The sequence below is a fragment of the Ixodes scapularis genome, unplaced genomic scaffold, assembly GCF_016920785.2.
Source record: "Ixodes scapularis isolate PalLabHiFi unplaced genomic scaffold, ASM1692078v2 PGA_scaffold7__128_contigs__length_106722199, whole genome shotgun sequence".
In the NCBI taxonomy this organism is placed as follows: Eukaryota; Metazoa; Arthropoda; class Arachnida; order Ixodida; family Ixodidae; genus Ixodes; species Ixodes scapularis.
In genome coordinates, this window is record NW_024609882.1 from 90,493,247 (window position 1) to 90,510,157 (window position 16,911).

Below are 16,911 nucleotides of genomic sequence, written 5' to 3' on the forward strand. Positions count from 1 at the left end.
AGCTCTTCCATGTACCTCTGAAAAATAGCGACTGCAACAGCTACTCCGAACTGTAGGCGCGTGACACGGAAAAGTACACGGTGTGTGGTGATGGTGAGAAGGTCAGCTGTCTCACTGTCAACTGTCAGCTGCAGGTACGCTTGGTCTAAATCAAGCTTGGAAAACCTTGCACAGCCTGCCAGCTTCGCGAAACGTTCCTCAGGTGTGGGTAGGGGGTAGCTTTCCCAACGGACCACAGGGTTTACCGTACTCTTGTAGTCGCCACAGATTCGCACTGTGCCATCCTTTTTTACCACAGGTACTATTGGAGTCGCCCAACTGGAATGTCGGACCGGTTCCAAAATGCCTTGCCTGATGAGCTTGTCCAAGGCTTCATCCACTTTTGGTAGTAAGGCAAAGGGAACTGGACGCGGTTTGAAAAACTTGGGCTGGGCAGTCGGTTCCACTTCGACTCGAACTGGTGGTCCCTTGCTCTTGCCTAGACCTGGTTGGAAAACGTCGGCGTGACGACTCAGCACTGCTGCGCTGGACGGGCTCTGATTGTTCGTTGCTACTTCCAGCTGATTGACTCTCAGCTCAATCCCAAGAGCCTTGAACCAGTCTCGGCCAAGCAAGCCTACGCCTGCTCCCTTGATCACGACGAGACGCAGTCGTTTTTGACGCCCATTATAGGTGACTTGGACCATCACGGAGCCTAGCACCTTCAATTCCTGCTGGTTGTACGTGCGAAGACGTAGTTCACACGGTCGCAGCTTGTGCTTGGACAACCGCAGCTGACGCATAGTTCTCTCGTTGATCACGGAGCACACCGCTCCTGAGTCGACTTCCATCTCGAGAGGGTTCCCGTTCACTTCTATGACCACGCGGATAGCAGGTTCCTCGGCAGTCATTTGGAAGATGCCGAAAACATCCGCTGTTTCACTGTCGCGCCGCCGGCCGTTCTGGCGGCTGCCACCTGTAGGCCTAGGCGTCGGTGAGGACTGTTTCGCTTTTCGTCGACAAACTTTCACGATATGGCCCCGCTGCTTGCAAAAGTGGCACTGTGCGTGTCGAAAACGACACTCGTCTGGTGCGTGTGACCCTCCACAGCAAAAACACTTGCCAGCGTCTTGCTGTGACTTCGACGCATTCCTTCCTCTTGCTGCCTCGGCATTAGGCTTAGCTCTCGGAGCCATTTGCTTGCCAACACGACACACATCGCTGCTCTCTGCGGACGCCCCCCTGATCTTTTCTGTCTGGTGGTGGGCGTACTCTGCTGCTATCGCTTTCTCTTTGGCCACCGCGAAAGTTAGTTCCGGCTCGGAGAGAAGCCGTTGCTGAAGGGACTCTTCCCGGAGGCCGCAGACTAACCTGTCTCGGAGCATGTCGTCCAACGTTGGCCCGAAAGCGCAGTGCTCCGACAGCCGACGAAGCTCGGCGATGTAGTCGGCGATACTTTCTCCTTGACGCTGGTCGCGCTTCCCAAACTGGAAACGCTGAACAATGGCGGACGGCCTCGGGTTGAAGTGGGCCGCCAGTCGCGAGACGATGTCGTCGTAGCTCGTCTCGGAAGGTAGAGCCGGTGAGCAGAGTGAACGAATGATGGCGTACGTTGCCGCCCCGCAGACCGTGCACAGGATTGCACGCTTCTTCTCGGCTGACTTGATCTCATTTGCGATAATGTAGAACTGTAGAACAATGTAGAACTCAAGTCTTTCGTATTACAGTGGCCATGTTGCACCGGTGCTCGGTGCGAACTCTTCGATGCCGCCGAATGCCGGCGCCGCTGATGCCTTTGCTTCTGCCATGGCGCCGTGAACGGCGCTCTAGAAGGTCTTCCGCCGCAGGTTGACTCCACTTCGTCGCCAATGTTGTGTATTTAATCTTTACATAATATATACATTACAGCATACAGCGGGCACAACCGACCGGGTTGGGGCCAGAGCAGTCGAACGTCTCGTGCCTGCGCGCGTGCACCAGTTCACCGGCATCCCTGGATATCCTCGGTTGCCAACACACAACAGAAGACTAACTTCCGGCTGTATAAACATACCCGGAACAATTTGCAATTAGACGCATAATAACAAAGAACACAGCGTGCCGCATTTTTTCTTTTGATGCCTTTTTTTGCTCGTGCGTTCTTTCTTTTGAGACGGTTGGAACGGTCGCACATAAAACCCGCGTTTCTCCTATCCGCCCGCTTCCTCCTCTCATTGTGTGTATTTTGTCATAACTAAATAAGCTATAATAATGGTGTATTATTCATATTTACTTTCAGTTTCAGTCAGGGAAAAGGAGTTTCGCGGGAACTAGAGCCAATAAATGAGCTGCGCTTAGAGTATCGGCACTCTCTTACCCGACAGTGGTGTGAACGCCGCCATTTTGTTGCTTGTGCAGAGCAGGCGCAACTGCCGATCGTCATGATTCAAAAGTGCGACATGCTCAGCATTAGATTCGGTGTTAGAAAGCTCATGTAATGTTGCTTTGCTTTGTCGAAAACTGTTTAAAGTGGAGGACGGAAAAGCGTTTCTTGTGATTTCAGATAAAGCTTAAAATATCATGCAACCATGATTTTAAGCCACAATAAGGCCAAGTGTCGCTACTCTGAAGCGTAGCTTCTTTAATGACACTATTCATGCTCTTGTTCAAGAGGCTTGTAATACCTGGAGGGGCCATGACGTAAGCCCCGTGGATTCCACAAGCCACTACCTTTTGACACCTCCCTCTTCTTCATTGTTCCCGCTTGTGCCAGTAAATTAGCTGCGGTTCCGAGTAACGACACTTGGCTTAAAATTGTGGCTTAAAATCATGGTTGCCAGTTATATGGAGCTTTATCTAAAATCACAGGAAACGCTTTTCCGTCCCTCACAAATGTTTAAACAACCCGCGACAGAGCATTTCAATATTGCATCAGCTTCCTAGCACCGCATCTAATGCTGAGGAAGTCGTACTTTTGGATCATGATGATCGGCAGTTGCGTTTGCTCTGAGCAAGACCCAGAATGGCGGCGCCCAAACCAATTTTGGGGAACTGAGTGCCGATACTTTAATGCTCATGTAGTTACTCTAGGCATAAAGTGAACTCGGGTGTATTATTTTCCTCTTCGTCTTTATTGTTTATTGATTTCAATCATATCGAATAATTAACGCATTATATCACGCTACGCGTGTGTAATTATTTGTCTTAGATTTATTAAGCTGACCCAGCACTTAAACCTTTCATTCATCGATAGTAAATCTTCCAATATATTTTTTAAATGTGAAGGTAAAAAGACACGGAGATTGATGATGATACAGACGCCAACGCCGCCCTCGGAAATGTTTTGAACACTAGAAATCAGCAGTTTGCCTGCCATCCGCCAGGTAGCGCAACAAAACACCCAAATAGTTTTTAATTGTTTTTAAAATTAGCTAAGCTCTACACCTATTAAGAAACCAAAGCAAGATCATTGTGAAAACTTAATACATCGCAATGTGTATCTATTGCAAACAATAAATGTTATTAAATGCCAATAAATCTGTTTGATGTCCAAAAAAGATGTGCGTCAAAAACAGGTAAGTTTGAAGGGCTCCTGGAGCGTTATGACTTTCAAAATGAAAAAAAGCCATCGTCCACCTCTTGGGCAACCATTGTAGCTCTAAATGTTATAAAAGATTTTATCATAGTTTAATTATTTCTTCAGCGGTATTTGAACTACCATGACTCGAAGCACAAAAAAGTGCTACGTTTGATATAAAATATCTAAACAAAAAAATTTTACACAACATTAAATTTTTCTCTTCATATTACCAATTATAAGCACTACATCTGTAGCTAATTTTATTGCCCTAGCGCTTGTCGTTAAAAACATATTTGTGCTGAAAAATGTCAATTTTAGGGCAATATTTGGAGGGGTGAAAAAAACAAAGTAGTGCAAATACCAAAAAAGTGTATCGTTAGATTCTGCTCCGACATCATCTTAACAAAACTGTTATATTGGAACCGTGTTATCTTTAACGGATCGTTCATAAAACATGAACTAGCGGAGCAAGAGAGGGTCCGCGTCATCATATTCGCAACGCTACAAATGCGCATGAACAGTAAAAACCAACACATACATAACATCAAATGAAAGAGGATTGCATTGCCTTTCGAATGACATCAATCCCACAAAACAGTATTTAAAAGGAGATGAGTAATGGCCTGCCAAAAAGTACCTAAACTGCCACATTCAGTGGGACCGTGGCCTTAATAAACTCTGACGCTGACTTCTTCACTTTTCTGATTGGCTTTCTCTTTCGGTGCCTCTTTTCGGCGTCAATCAGGGGTCAGTTTCAGCGTTTCCCAACGGTCATGCTAACACATTCCATAAGGGTGTACCAATAGGTCTTTAATGGTTGTAGCACAAACCAAAGCACACCCCCTCCGCACACCTGCAATTTCAAAATCGCCCCAGCATCCGCTTGCGCATTGGCTTGGGCCTTTGATGTCGCCTAACTCTAGCCTTGCCGCGCCTCGCGCGCATTGGTTTACGCCCAGTGACATCGCCTCCCTCTCGCCTTTGCCCTTCTCTACTCTCCTCCTCTCTACGCAGCGGGATTTCCCTCCCACGGTTATGCCCACAGGCGGACGCCGTCAGCCCTTCTCTGTCCTGTGGGTGCTAGTGCTTATGCATTACTATTATAAAGGAGAAAGTCACAGACGGTCTCAAACGGTGTCTGTCTTTGTGTCGTTGCGACGCGAAGGTGGTGATGCTTGGTAAACCGGTGGTGCTGATGTCGTCGACGGCGGTCGGAACAATTGCAGTGAAGTTGCCTACTCAGACATGTCGGTAGCGGTCATTTGCGACGCAGCACTTCAGCGTGAAAACGCTGTGTTAGCGCGGGATCAATGCAGCCACTGCCACTACCAACTGCCTATGAAGGCATTGACTTGAAGACGACTTACATATCTGATAATTAAAGTGAAAAAAAGCAGACGAGCTGGTGAATTAAGTCCGTAACTAAAAAATGCGAGACTGGGAAAATATGAAAAAAAACGGGCAAAGACACACCGTCTCAAACGCTGTGTTCTTGTGTTGTTGCGATGCGATGGTGGTGACGTCTGGTGAGCAAGTGGTTATGATGTCTTCGCCGGCGGTTGGGCCGATCGTTGTATTGTTGCTGATTAGAGCCCCGCATATTCACGGATTACCTGCGGATCATCCGCAGTAAACTGGAGGATTCGGATTAAGATGAATCAGATTTGGCGGATTGCGAATCGAATGCGGATGTCAGGGGCTGCTGATGCAGATCGCAAGCGGATATCCGCGGGTCCGGATCTACATTTTTGGCTGCCCGTAAGCGTGTGTGACCGCAAATGTTAGAGTGGATAAGTGACTGATACTATGAAGTCAATCATCGGATGTATTCCGGTAGCAAAGTACTGCCTTAAATAAAAGGTACCAATTGGGGAGAAATTTTTTTCTTACGTCAACAAAGATTTGATTTTTGTCCAAGTTTGATTCAGACCGCCCTATCTCCTCAAAAATGCTGTCTCCAAAAAAAGTAAAAACAATGCAGCAGCGTCAGTCGTCCCGGGGAGCGTGCCCTTGCTTGGCAGGGAAAGAGCAGAAAACATTCGTTGGGTAAAGAAATCCCAAAACGTACAAGCCAGAAAAAAAGAGAACAAGCCTGCAAGTTGCTTCTTTTCCTACAAATAGATCGAGGATACTGAATTCCATTCTCTTGAGTGATGGAACCTGCGGCAGCACACGTTTCCCCACCTCATTTTTGTAGCGTAGTTTGTGCATACCACCCCAGCAGAAGGTACACCAACGGAGAAATACTCGGCATTAGCGGGTATTCAATTACTAGAGGCGAACGAGTCCGAATCCGTTCATGTTGACGATATTCCCTTTCTTGTATACAGATCAACCTCGACAAATAAAACGTCACGTGTGTGTGCGTTTTCTTTTTCTCGACAGTTGGCACTGTGTTGTTTTTAAATTTTTCCGAGCACGCAGTGGAGGGCTCGAGCTTAAAAGTAAAAGGGAAAGGAGGTGTTGCCATTACTGAATAGTTTGATATTTTCCCAGTGATGTATTGACGCTTTAACACCATATGAACGAGAACATTGCTGCCGGGAGTGAGTGCCTTTCCGCTCCCTCGTTTTTTATTGTTAGACCTAAATAAAACGACAGAACGTTATCAGTCTGGTATTTGTTATTTTTCCATGTTTATAAAACAGGTGTCTGTTCGAAATGAGTTTTACAAAGCAAAAATATATATATTAAAAGTTCCTTTTTTGAGGGGCGCATCGTCTGGACAGGGTGTAAATGCCACGGACTCCCGAGATGATCTCTTAACTGCGGTCGTCTTTCCAGCGACTTGAAGTGTCTCTGAAAAGATGATGCTTTTTTAATACGATAGAACAGAATGCGATCAAATGACTTTCGCGTTACCCTGACATGGAGAGCTCGTTGTACAAAGATAAACAGACGGCTTTTAGGATATTACCCATATGCTTTTTTAAATCTTCATTTGTGCTTGATTTCAGGATACAAAATGAATGCGTGGATTGCGGGTGGGAGGCGGTTCCGAATTTCGCGGATGCGGGTGGGATGCGAATACAAAGTCTGCGGATGCGAATCGGTTACGCGGATGCGAATATTTCAAAAACATCGCGAATGCGGTTCGGATGGAAATAGGAAATATGCGGATGCAGATAAAATGCGGATGATCACACTGTTATCCGCGTCGGGCTCTATTGCCTACTCCCGCTTGTCGGTGGCGGCCAGGTACAATGCAGCACTCCAGGAGTCCACTGTAAGCGTAAAGACGCTGCTTTAGCTCGAGAGCGATGCTGCCACTGCCATTTCCAACTACACTGACATGCTCTTCATATTTGAATTAGAATTGTTCGAATACAATCTACTCATCTTTCACGTTTTCTATGCCGCTCCTCCGTCAGAGACTTAGGTTAAGAATTCCTTAATATAAAATCTGTAGAAACAAAGGACAACATTAGGAGGGGGACGGGAGAAGTCACTTTGTCTGAACTTGGTTCGATGATTAGTTGATTCGTTGGGGAAATATTTATATAAATTTATGTTTATTTTCGCCAAAAATCTGGCTAAATCAAGTTAACGGATCTAGACTTCCACAGTGACCAATAAAGCAATCACATTTCTTGTAATCAATTACATTCCAAAACAATTCTGTAATCATTCGACTATATTTATTAAATAGTAATTGTTGAAATAATCTGCTGACCTTTGGAAGTAAACAAATGATTTAAAAATCGTTCCTATCCTTTTCATCCCGCTCTCCCCGGTTTCCTAGAAAATGACACAGCCTTTAAATCTTGCGAACAAGAAAAGTTAAAATGATTGTTAGCTGGTGGTACAAAAGTTCAGAGTTTTTTGTAAATGTTTATATAAGCATTATTTACGTTTCAGTCTAAAACTGAGAAATCTCAGTTTACTAAAAAAAAAGCGAAGTTCGATGGGTAATGTTGCATCTACGACCTTGTTAACCATTCAAACACTCCTCCCCTCCATCTTGAAAAAATCTAACTCGAGCTGGAAACACACTCTGGTGCCCCTGGAACTTACTGAAGCAAGAAAATGTCAAAGCATGAGCGTGAAAAAAACCTTACCTCCTTGTCACATGCAAAATAAGCAGTTGGCATCCAACACATTTTTTCAGTTTTTCCCATTCACGGTTTGAGAGGATTTTTTGGTCAAAAATTTTGTGTGCGTGGCTTAGACGAGTGTGAACGTTCTCTAGAAAAACGAACGTAAACCGGTCGTCTCGTTGAGTTATTGAGACGCAGATTAACCTCCCGAAACATCGTTTTTGTGCCCATCGTGGCTTATTTTTCGCCCGGAACTTCAACGACCAACCACCAGGAACACAACATTTGAGATCATGGCACTCCAACTTTTGTGACGTCATTTTTTTTTCACTTCGGGACTACCTTCAAGGTATGGGCGGGATAGAATGCTAAAAGACAGATTTATAATTGCGTTGCTGGCTATTACGCTCGCATTTGCATTAGTATAGAAAACGTGAAATTACCTGCTTGGTCCGATATTAGTTGTGCGCTACGTTGCCCAGTGAACATCTCGCATAATTTTTTTGATCCAATTTGACAGCACCGAAGAATTCCCCGTGCTTATAGTGCCACTATGCTGTTGGTTTTAAATGTTGAAAATTAAAACGTTTCCGATAGTTTTGTTTCAAATTAAACTATACCGCAGTTGCCTGGTCAAGCGCGCGTTTCTGCGGGGTGTGGAAACTACGAGCATACGAGTTCGTAGCCAAATTCGATCCCGCAGCCTCCGTCAATCGTCCCGATAGAAACGGCACCATTTATCGATGCTATCGCGGGAAGAAATATATGACCTGCTGATGTCCAGCGCATAGCAACAACTTGGGCGACTTCTTCAAGAGTCGTTCATCCGTCTGCGATGAACCGCGAGGAGAGGCTTAGGGTTGACCAGATCGTAGCGTTCATGCACAATACGAGCGGCGAACATTTTCACTATGCATTGCTTCAGCTACATGGCGATCGGATTCGACAGCGGTAAGTCCTGGAACGAATTTTCGAGCTGAACACCGCGCAATTTCACGTAACACTGAACTTCGCGAACACCACGTCGCATGCTGTTCCAGTCGAGGTAGCAGCCATCTTAAAGCTGGTTCTCACGGCGGGCCCGAGATCTCTCGGGAGCTTCCCGCAAAGCCCGCTAGCCCGCAACGCAAATTCCCCAGTGTTGTGTGACTACGGTATACGCTAGCCCTTCTATTGAGTTCTGCGCGTGCACATTTCCGGCTCAATTTCCTTGCGTACGCAAAGTTTTAGCGTACGGTCCACTAAAACTGTCTAAAGACGCCAGTCGCAGACGCTTTCCAGGTACCGTACTCGTTCTGAGACGCAGCGAAACACCCTGTCGACGACGCTCCCGCAAGCTAGGTGGCGCTGCCTGCATCCAGTACCCTACACATGCTGAATGTTGTTCTCAAAAAGACGGGCACGTAGCGCTCTAGTCTATTAAAATCCCACTAACCTGTCGCATTTCGTGATGAGGTTAGGGAGTGTGGAAGCGAAGGTTTTGTCTCCTGCTTCGAGCTCTCTGCCGCCTACATACCCGCGTCTCCTCGACGAGTCCTAGCACCCTCAGCGTGTTGTTGTACGCCCGCTCCAAGTCCGTGTTCCCGGCAACGCAGGTGATAGCCAAGATGCGGGCGCCGAGGCTTCGGGCCAACATGATGGCCATGGCGTCGTCCACACCCGTGTCCACGTCCAGCACCACCAGCGGAGACGCTCTCGACATCGCGCAAGTCGAACCGACTTCCCATGCACAGGCCAAAAGAATGCACAGCAAGTCCGAAACGGGTCTCATTGCGGAGACTGCTGTGGAGGCGGCACGCGCACTTGCAATGCCGGCAACGCGTCTCCGGTGCGCTTAGTGTCCTGTTGCGCTCGTGCGTTTAAAGTAATCCTAAACGGGCAAGAAGTAACGTCACAGAAGCCGAAGTTTCGGGTTATCGGATGTCGCGATCCTCACGGTTGGACACGGAAGTTCTGGAAAAAAGCGCGAGTGAATGCGAGTGCCACTTTCGTCGTGGCGTCTCAACTCCAGTTGCCGAAGCTTCCGTGGACTGCCGAGCTGGAGAGTGACTGGCTGCAGAACAGTCGTCTGCCACGTCCGCAACTACTGCACCGCCAGTGTCGCGGTTGGCGGCAGGATGTTATGTTTAGGAGGTCATCACGCATCAGTCGAGATATCACTTTTTGTACGCGATAAACACACCAGTCGTAGACGCGTTCGGGGAACCGTAGTTGCAGAAGCCAGCGCACACGATCGGGAAGGAAATGAAGCGCGTCGACCTCGGAACGCTACACTGCGCTGGGCCGGAGTTGAGCAGCTGGTGTCGTCGTTTCGCATCACCGCCACGGAGGTTGAAACTCCCACGAAATTGGCGGGGAAAATATTCGCCACGTGGGTAACCTGCTCCGGATACAATTTCGAGCCACATGTTGAAAGGCTACCATTTGAAAGACTGCAGCCGCTCGTTGAAAGACTGCAGAAATCCTGCGTTTCTGAAAACTACTCTTTTGTGTTTTGAAAAGCACGATTCTATCGTGAAAAAAACGATAAGATTAAACCAGAAAGGGAAGCCCAGACTTGGCAGCAGCGCAGCGCCGTATCGACACATCGTTCATACTTCGTGCCTTGCCATATTACAGATCGCCGCGGCCCCTGCTCCTTGAGGACTGCACTCTCACGAGTAAACCATTCAGGTCCACACGTGCCTCTGCATCAGACAGCCACGTCATCGGCTTCTGAGTGGTGATTGGTACGGCCTTCGTTCGTCGCCAGGGACCAACGACTACAAGAGTGGACCACCACAAGCCACCGGCACTTGGCAGCAGCGCAGCGCCGCATCGACATATCGTTCATACTTCGTGCCTTGCCATATTACAGGTGCGCATACATTTCTACTCTTTCCTCAGTTAATATTGCTCTGAAAAGCGTTGTCGCTGCTGCCTGCAAGTCGCTTTGTTGAAATTGTGTGCCTACTTCGGTTTCTGTTTATTCTGATATTACAAACTTTTCGCTTAGACTATCATGGAAAAAGCGCTAGAAAATCTACGTCGCGAGCTACGGGCAGACTTGAGGAGCTTGAAAGAGAGCGTCAAATACTGCAGCGACACGTGCGACGGAGTAATGTCCATTAAAAACAACATAAAGGAACTGCGAAAAGAAATCCTAGAGCTTAAATTACGGAATCAGGACCTAGACGCAGAAAACTGCCGACTGGGCGCTAAAGTAGAAGAATTGGAACAATACCAGCGATCGAACAATCTTGAGATCAAGGGGGTATCAGCCGAAGGAGATGTGAATGATATTGTCAGAAGGATCGGTGCCCTTCTCGAAGAACCCGTGGACGATGCAGATATTGACATCTGCCACCGCGTCGCCACATTTAAACCAAATAAAAAGAACATAATTGTCCGCTTCATCCAACGCACGAAACGAATTAAAATCCTACAAAAAGCTAAGAAAAAGCGAATCACTACGGCATCTCTCGATTTTGGCGGGACCGTTTCTCCGATTTATATAAATGAACACCTTACGAGCCTGAACAAGAAACTGCTAGGAACGGCCATCGCGCAGAAACGAAAGGTTGGGTGGAAGTTTGTGTGGTGTTCTGGCGGGAAGATATTCGCGCGTAAAGATGAAAACTCAGATGTAATTAAGGTTTCGTGCCTTAGCGATGTCGAGGGAAAAATCAGGAACTAATTCCGAATATGTAGATGACAGCTACTTTTTTTTTTCTTTGCGATGGCTGTGCACGAACATTTCTATGAACCACATGAAGTTAACGCGTTGATTCGTGGGAATAAACAGAAGTGCCTTACACTTTCATCTAAACGTGAGATCAGCACGATCCAAAACTGATAAACTTTGTTTGTTTTTTAACAGGTTTCAACCATTGTTTTATATTATAATGCTCACTAAAACTTGGTATAGCGATGACAGTGATTTTTTTTTTGTTTTGCCAGGTTACGCCCATTTTTATTTGAACCGCAAACAAAACCGTGGCGGTGGTGTGTCCATTTTGATAGCGGGCACTGGTTTCGAGATTGTACCCGAATTTTCTATGATTACAAACGACTACGAAGCATTATGCATACGCAAAAACCTTGAAGTGTATTGTGTTATCTACCGACCATTAAAGGGAAATGTATCCCAGTTCTTTGAATTCTTAGATAAGCTATTCACCGCTATCACTGAAGTGACGTGCAATTTCACCCTTGGCGGTGATCTAAATATTGATATGCTTGATGTATCGCGCAACCAGACTGAACTTTTATTATTGTTGTCCGCAAATAGTCTTCATAATGTAATATCTCATCCCACACGTATCACAACATCATGTTCTTCCATGCTCGACTTGTTTATCACAAATCATGAAAGCTCTGATGTTACTGCTGGGGTGCTGTGTTCGGACCTAAGTGATCATTTACCTATATTCATGCTGATTCATAAACAAAATCTGTCATCAAACACTCAATACAATAAGGCTCCTCCCCCGAGATATGTACAAGATGTCAACGAAAAAACACTGCAGGCATTTAGACGGAATATAGAGACAACAAACTGGAGCAGTATATTCGACATAGCTGATGTAAATCAAGCTTACGACAAATTTATCGAGGTTTTTAAAAATATTTATAGTCTTTCATTTCCATTAAAACTACTTAAGAACAATAAACGTGCGCGCAAACCATGGATTACTGGGGATCACTTAAAATCAATGCGTATCAAAGCTTGCTCATATAAAGATGTTTTAAAGACCCGAAACTTAGTTGTGCTTGCAAAATTTAAGACGTTGAGAAACCGTCTGAACGCAGATTTGAAGCGTTCAAAACGTAGCTACTACAACAATCTTTTTGACTCAGAATGTATGAAACACTCGGACTTAATTTGGAAGAGGCTTGGTGCTCTCTTAGGTAAAAAAAGAAAATTGTACTAAAATAGAATCTTTAAGTATTGATGGAATAGAAAAATCTGGTTCTGCACTTTCAGATGCTTTTAATCAATATTTTGTAAAAGTTGGGTCAGGAACTTACTGTAGTGACGCAGGAAATAATATACCAAGAGTTTCTGAGACAATATTTTTTTATCCTGCCGATGGACACGAAGTTTATGCGGCGATGGCCAATTTACGCAACAACAACAGTTGCGATGTTGATAACATAAATATTAAACCTGTTAAACTTGTCATAGATATCAATGCGCCTTGTTTAACACATATTTACAACCTTGCTCTGACATCAGGAATATTTCCCATGGGTATGCAGACCGCGAAAGTAATAATATTGTTCAAGAAAGGAGATAGAAAGTGCATAGAGAACTACCGACCTATTTCTATTCTTCCCATTTTCTCAAAAGGCCTCGAAAAAATTCTGCACACGCGAATTACAAATTTTTCAAATAAGCATAAACTCCTAACTGACTCTCAATTTGGTTTCAGGAAATTCAGGTCAACCGAGTGTACACTCTTACACCAAAAAGTGATAATACTGGACAATTTAGAAAAGTTGTCAACAGTCGGTATATTTTAGATTTCAGTAAAGCGTTCGACTGTCTTGATCATGGTATTCTTTTAGATAAATTATTTTTATATGGTTTTCGGGGTGTTTTTTTTCTTTGTTAAAATCATATTTTCAAAGTCGTCGGCAATATGTTTCAATCAACGACCATATGTCCTCTTTGCTAGGTATTAGTTCTGGTGTTCCCCATGGAAGCATTCTGGGACCACTTCTATTTATTTTTTATATTAACGATATTGTAACTATTGACCCTGATGTAAATTTTATAATTTACGTAGATGATACGAGTATAATCATTTCTGATATAAATTATGAACATCTTGTTACCAGAGCAAATATTGTTCTATCTAAATTAAAATGTTGGTGCGAAATTAACTCCCCGCATATTAATACTAATAAGAGCAAGGCTGTAATATTTCAACTACATTCTAGAACTCAAACAAATTTATTCCTACCTTTCAAATATGGTTCTGATATTATTCATTGTGTTGAAAATGTCAAAACTCTGGGTCTATTTTTTTCCTTTAACATGTCCTGATCTGAACATGTTAAATATGTTCGTACTAAACTTTCAAAAATAGTTGGAGTAATAAACAAATATAGAAACATTTTACCTACCAATATCAAACTTCAAATTTTTAAATCATTTTTCCCCGTCTTAGGCTACGCGCATCTGATATGAGGATCCACTGGTTTAACCAACTTAAATTTGCTCCGCGTGCTGCAGAAAAAAGCTCTTCGTGCAATAGCCAACGTTCCTATGACCTCACCATCATTGCCTCTCTTTGATAAATTTTCCATAACCGACGTGTCAAAACTTTACAGTCAACGCTTAATATTAACGTACCAATCGGCCCTAAAAGGTAAATCCGAAACATTTCTGAACCTCGCTGACCTTCATTTGAAAATCCTAATTTATCAAACCCGTCAAATACATCCATGGCAAATACCAAGATCACGTACGAACTTTGGACATCAAAGAATTAAACATGCACTTCCTCACTTACTAAATCATGTCGCATCGCTAGAAATTGATATCACTTCACTTAATAAAAATAGCATCGTTAACATTGTATAAAAAAATTTACATTCTATGATTTATTAACATTGTATAAAAATGCACATTGTATTGTTTTTCTAGATTTATTTGTTTATTAAATGGTCTCTTGTTGCGTTGTCTGCCATGTAGGGGTGCCAGGGGCTCGTCAAGCTGCATAGAAGCAGCTTTTTCCCTTGGTATCCCCCATCATGTGATGGAAAATAAAAGCTGATTTGATTTGATTTGATTTGATGCATTCATGCAGGGCTGCCAGAAAGCGCTTGCAAGCTTCTTTTGTGTAGTCAAGCTCCGAAACGTAAACTTATTGAAATCGGTAAACAAGTTCCAATATTCAGCTGTACCTTCGTTGGTTGAGTTGCTTTTTGGCATCTTTAGGCCTAAATCGCCAAACAAGAGCCGAGGTTAGGCTCCATTGCTGGTAGTTTGGCTGCTATCTGGCATTTTTGAGACAATATCGAAAAACAGGTGCCAGAATTTGGCTTTACTGGTGAATATTTTATTCATACGTGGAATTATATTCTTACGGACTGTCTATATGGATTTAGAAAAAGTAGATCTACAGAACTTGTAGATAACAAGCTGTTAACAGTTGAAGTATTTATAGATTTTTCAAATGCTTTTGACCGCCTCAATTCATAATACATTGCTCCAAAAACTTTATATGTAACGTGTGCGCGGTACAGCCCTAATGTATAGTTAAATGATATCTTCAATATCGCTGCCAGTTTGATGAAATAAATAAAAAAACGATCTCGATTGCAGCCAGTAACGGGTGGAGTGCCACGAGGTAATATTTTGGGGCCACTTTATTAACTTATATCTCAATGACGTAGCAAATATTGATGGTAATGTATGTTTTATTATATACCCTGATGATACGAGTGTATTTGTTTCACGTAGGGATACTCAGCAGATAATAAAGTGCCGCAAATAAACTTCGGAATAAATTAAATACTTGGACAGTTCTGATTCCTTACAAATTATTTGCGGTAAAACAAATGCCATTCTTTTTAGAGCAACAAATACAAACTTGTTTCATACATCTACTCTATTCCTCAATATTTATAACATAGATATAGTCGAAAGTCATAGAGCGTTGGTCGTAACATTTAATCAAGACATGCTATGGGATGAAATGGTACATTATATATGTCAAGAACTCTCAAAGGTTTTAGGCGTTATGTAGAAATATCGTCATATACTCCCTACATCAGCACTGCCTCTTATAAGTCATTTTTTAGGTATATTATAATTACTTACAAAGATGAAAACAGCACGAGAAACGACGGACCGGATAGAGGAAGACACGAACAAAGCGCTGACTCGCAATCAACTAAATTATATTGAACGCAACGGTGCAATATATACAAGCACAGTCGAGAGAAGAAAAAAAAGGATGAGCATCAGCTTAAAAACACAAAACAAAAAGGCAAAAACAAAGTACCGCATCCAAAAATCCATACAGAAGGCACGCGCTAAAGCCAAGCGAATCAAGAGGCCAGAAAATTAATCTGCATTCTTGACAAAGCAACCGACGGACTGCTGACACAACAGCACCTAACCTTTCTGTCTACTGCCTCAAGAATTTACCGTGTCAGCTAGTTCCGGTGACGTTTTACAATCTCACAAAGTTGAAACAAGATATGTTCTACTCTATTCTACAGGACAGGCTCAAATTATTTCTGCGGACAAATATAGAAAAACAAAGTAGCACGGAATTTCAAAACCAGGCAGGAATAAGTGTGAACTCGTTCATAGATCTGCTAGGTATGTACTTAAAAGCGAGAGCAGTAGACCACAAAGAAAAACAATATGTTTAAAGAAGTGGTGTGTGTATCGGCTCCAGGGTGGCTCCTCAATTATCTGATGTGTTTTTGTCAGCATGTGGATATAACTTTCATAACAGCCTGAATGATGAGTATGTCAATGCAACCTTATGGTATGTTGATGATTGTTTACTTCTGTGCATCCCAGATGTTGGAGAAGATAGGAATGAGTGTGTGGAGACAGTACTGAAAGGCATACAGGGGAGGTTTACAGACCTGGTATTCGTGCATAAGCTACCTGAGAATAACTCCATTAAGTTTCTGGACCTTGCCTTGGAATTAAAGAAAAAAAATATATCGCATATGCTAGAGGTACGAGCCCCACTCATGCAAAGGCTTTCTTCCCTATAACTCGCAGCACTCGAAGACAATTGAAGTGTTGCTAAAACGGCACTTGTCTGCAGTAAAAACTGGTCTGACGATAAGACTGAGCCCAGTTTCGCAAGATACATATCTCTATTACGATAGTCGGAATATCCTGATAATCTCCTGGCATGTTTCAGTAAGACCCCATGCAAGAAACTCGAACGAACATCACCAAACAGGAATGAAACAGAGGCAAAATAAACACGAAGAAACATCGCAGTGATCCCATATCTTCATGGCATCACTCACGTATTTAAAATGATCGCTGAAATACAGAATGAGCACGTGGTTTGTTCTGCCCCAAACAAGGTCAACACCGTGCGAATAAATAAGAGAGCCAACCAGGGAAAGACGTGCAACACTGCCCATAGGGCAGTGTGGCACGTGGTAGACCACTCCAGTGCGAAACTGAAGTGGTCTACCGCATTCCTCTATCTTGCGGCAAGTGCTTTATCGGCCAAAGAAGCTGATGTATTAACAATAGAACTCTAGAGCAAGCAGCAGTGGCAAAGAGCACATCAGCAGGACATCTTTCAGCCCACTGCAGGACTTGTGAGTCTAGTGCAGCACTTACTAACGTCAGTATTCTTG

At 43.9% G+C, this 16,911-nt stretch overlaps 1 protein-coding gene and 1 pseudogene across 1 annotated transcript in view; one reads left to right on the top strand and one right to left on the bottom strand.

Moving 5' to 3' along the window:
• LOC8028090 (uncharacterized protein K02A2.6-like) overlaps positions 1 to 9,277 on the bottom strand; it is a 45,482-nt gene extending 36,205 nt beyond the window's left edge. Inside the window, exon 1 of the mRNA XM_042286306.1 lies at positions 9,092 to 9,277. Within this exon, the coding sequence (XP_042142240.1) occupies positions 9,092 to 9,277 (186 nt within the window). The remainder of the gene's footprint in view (positions 1 to 9,091) is intronic.
• A 4,194-nt stretch (positions 9,278 to 13,471) lies between these two features.
• On the top strand, positions 13,472 to 14,146 carry LOC115325730 (annotated as a pseudogene).
• Positions 14,147 to 16,911: the final 2,765 nt, after the last annotated feature.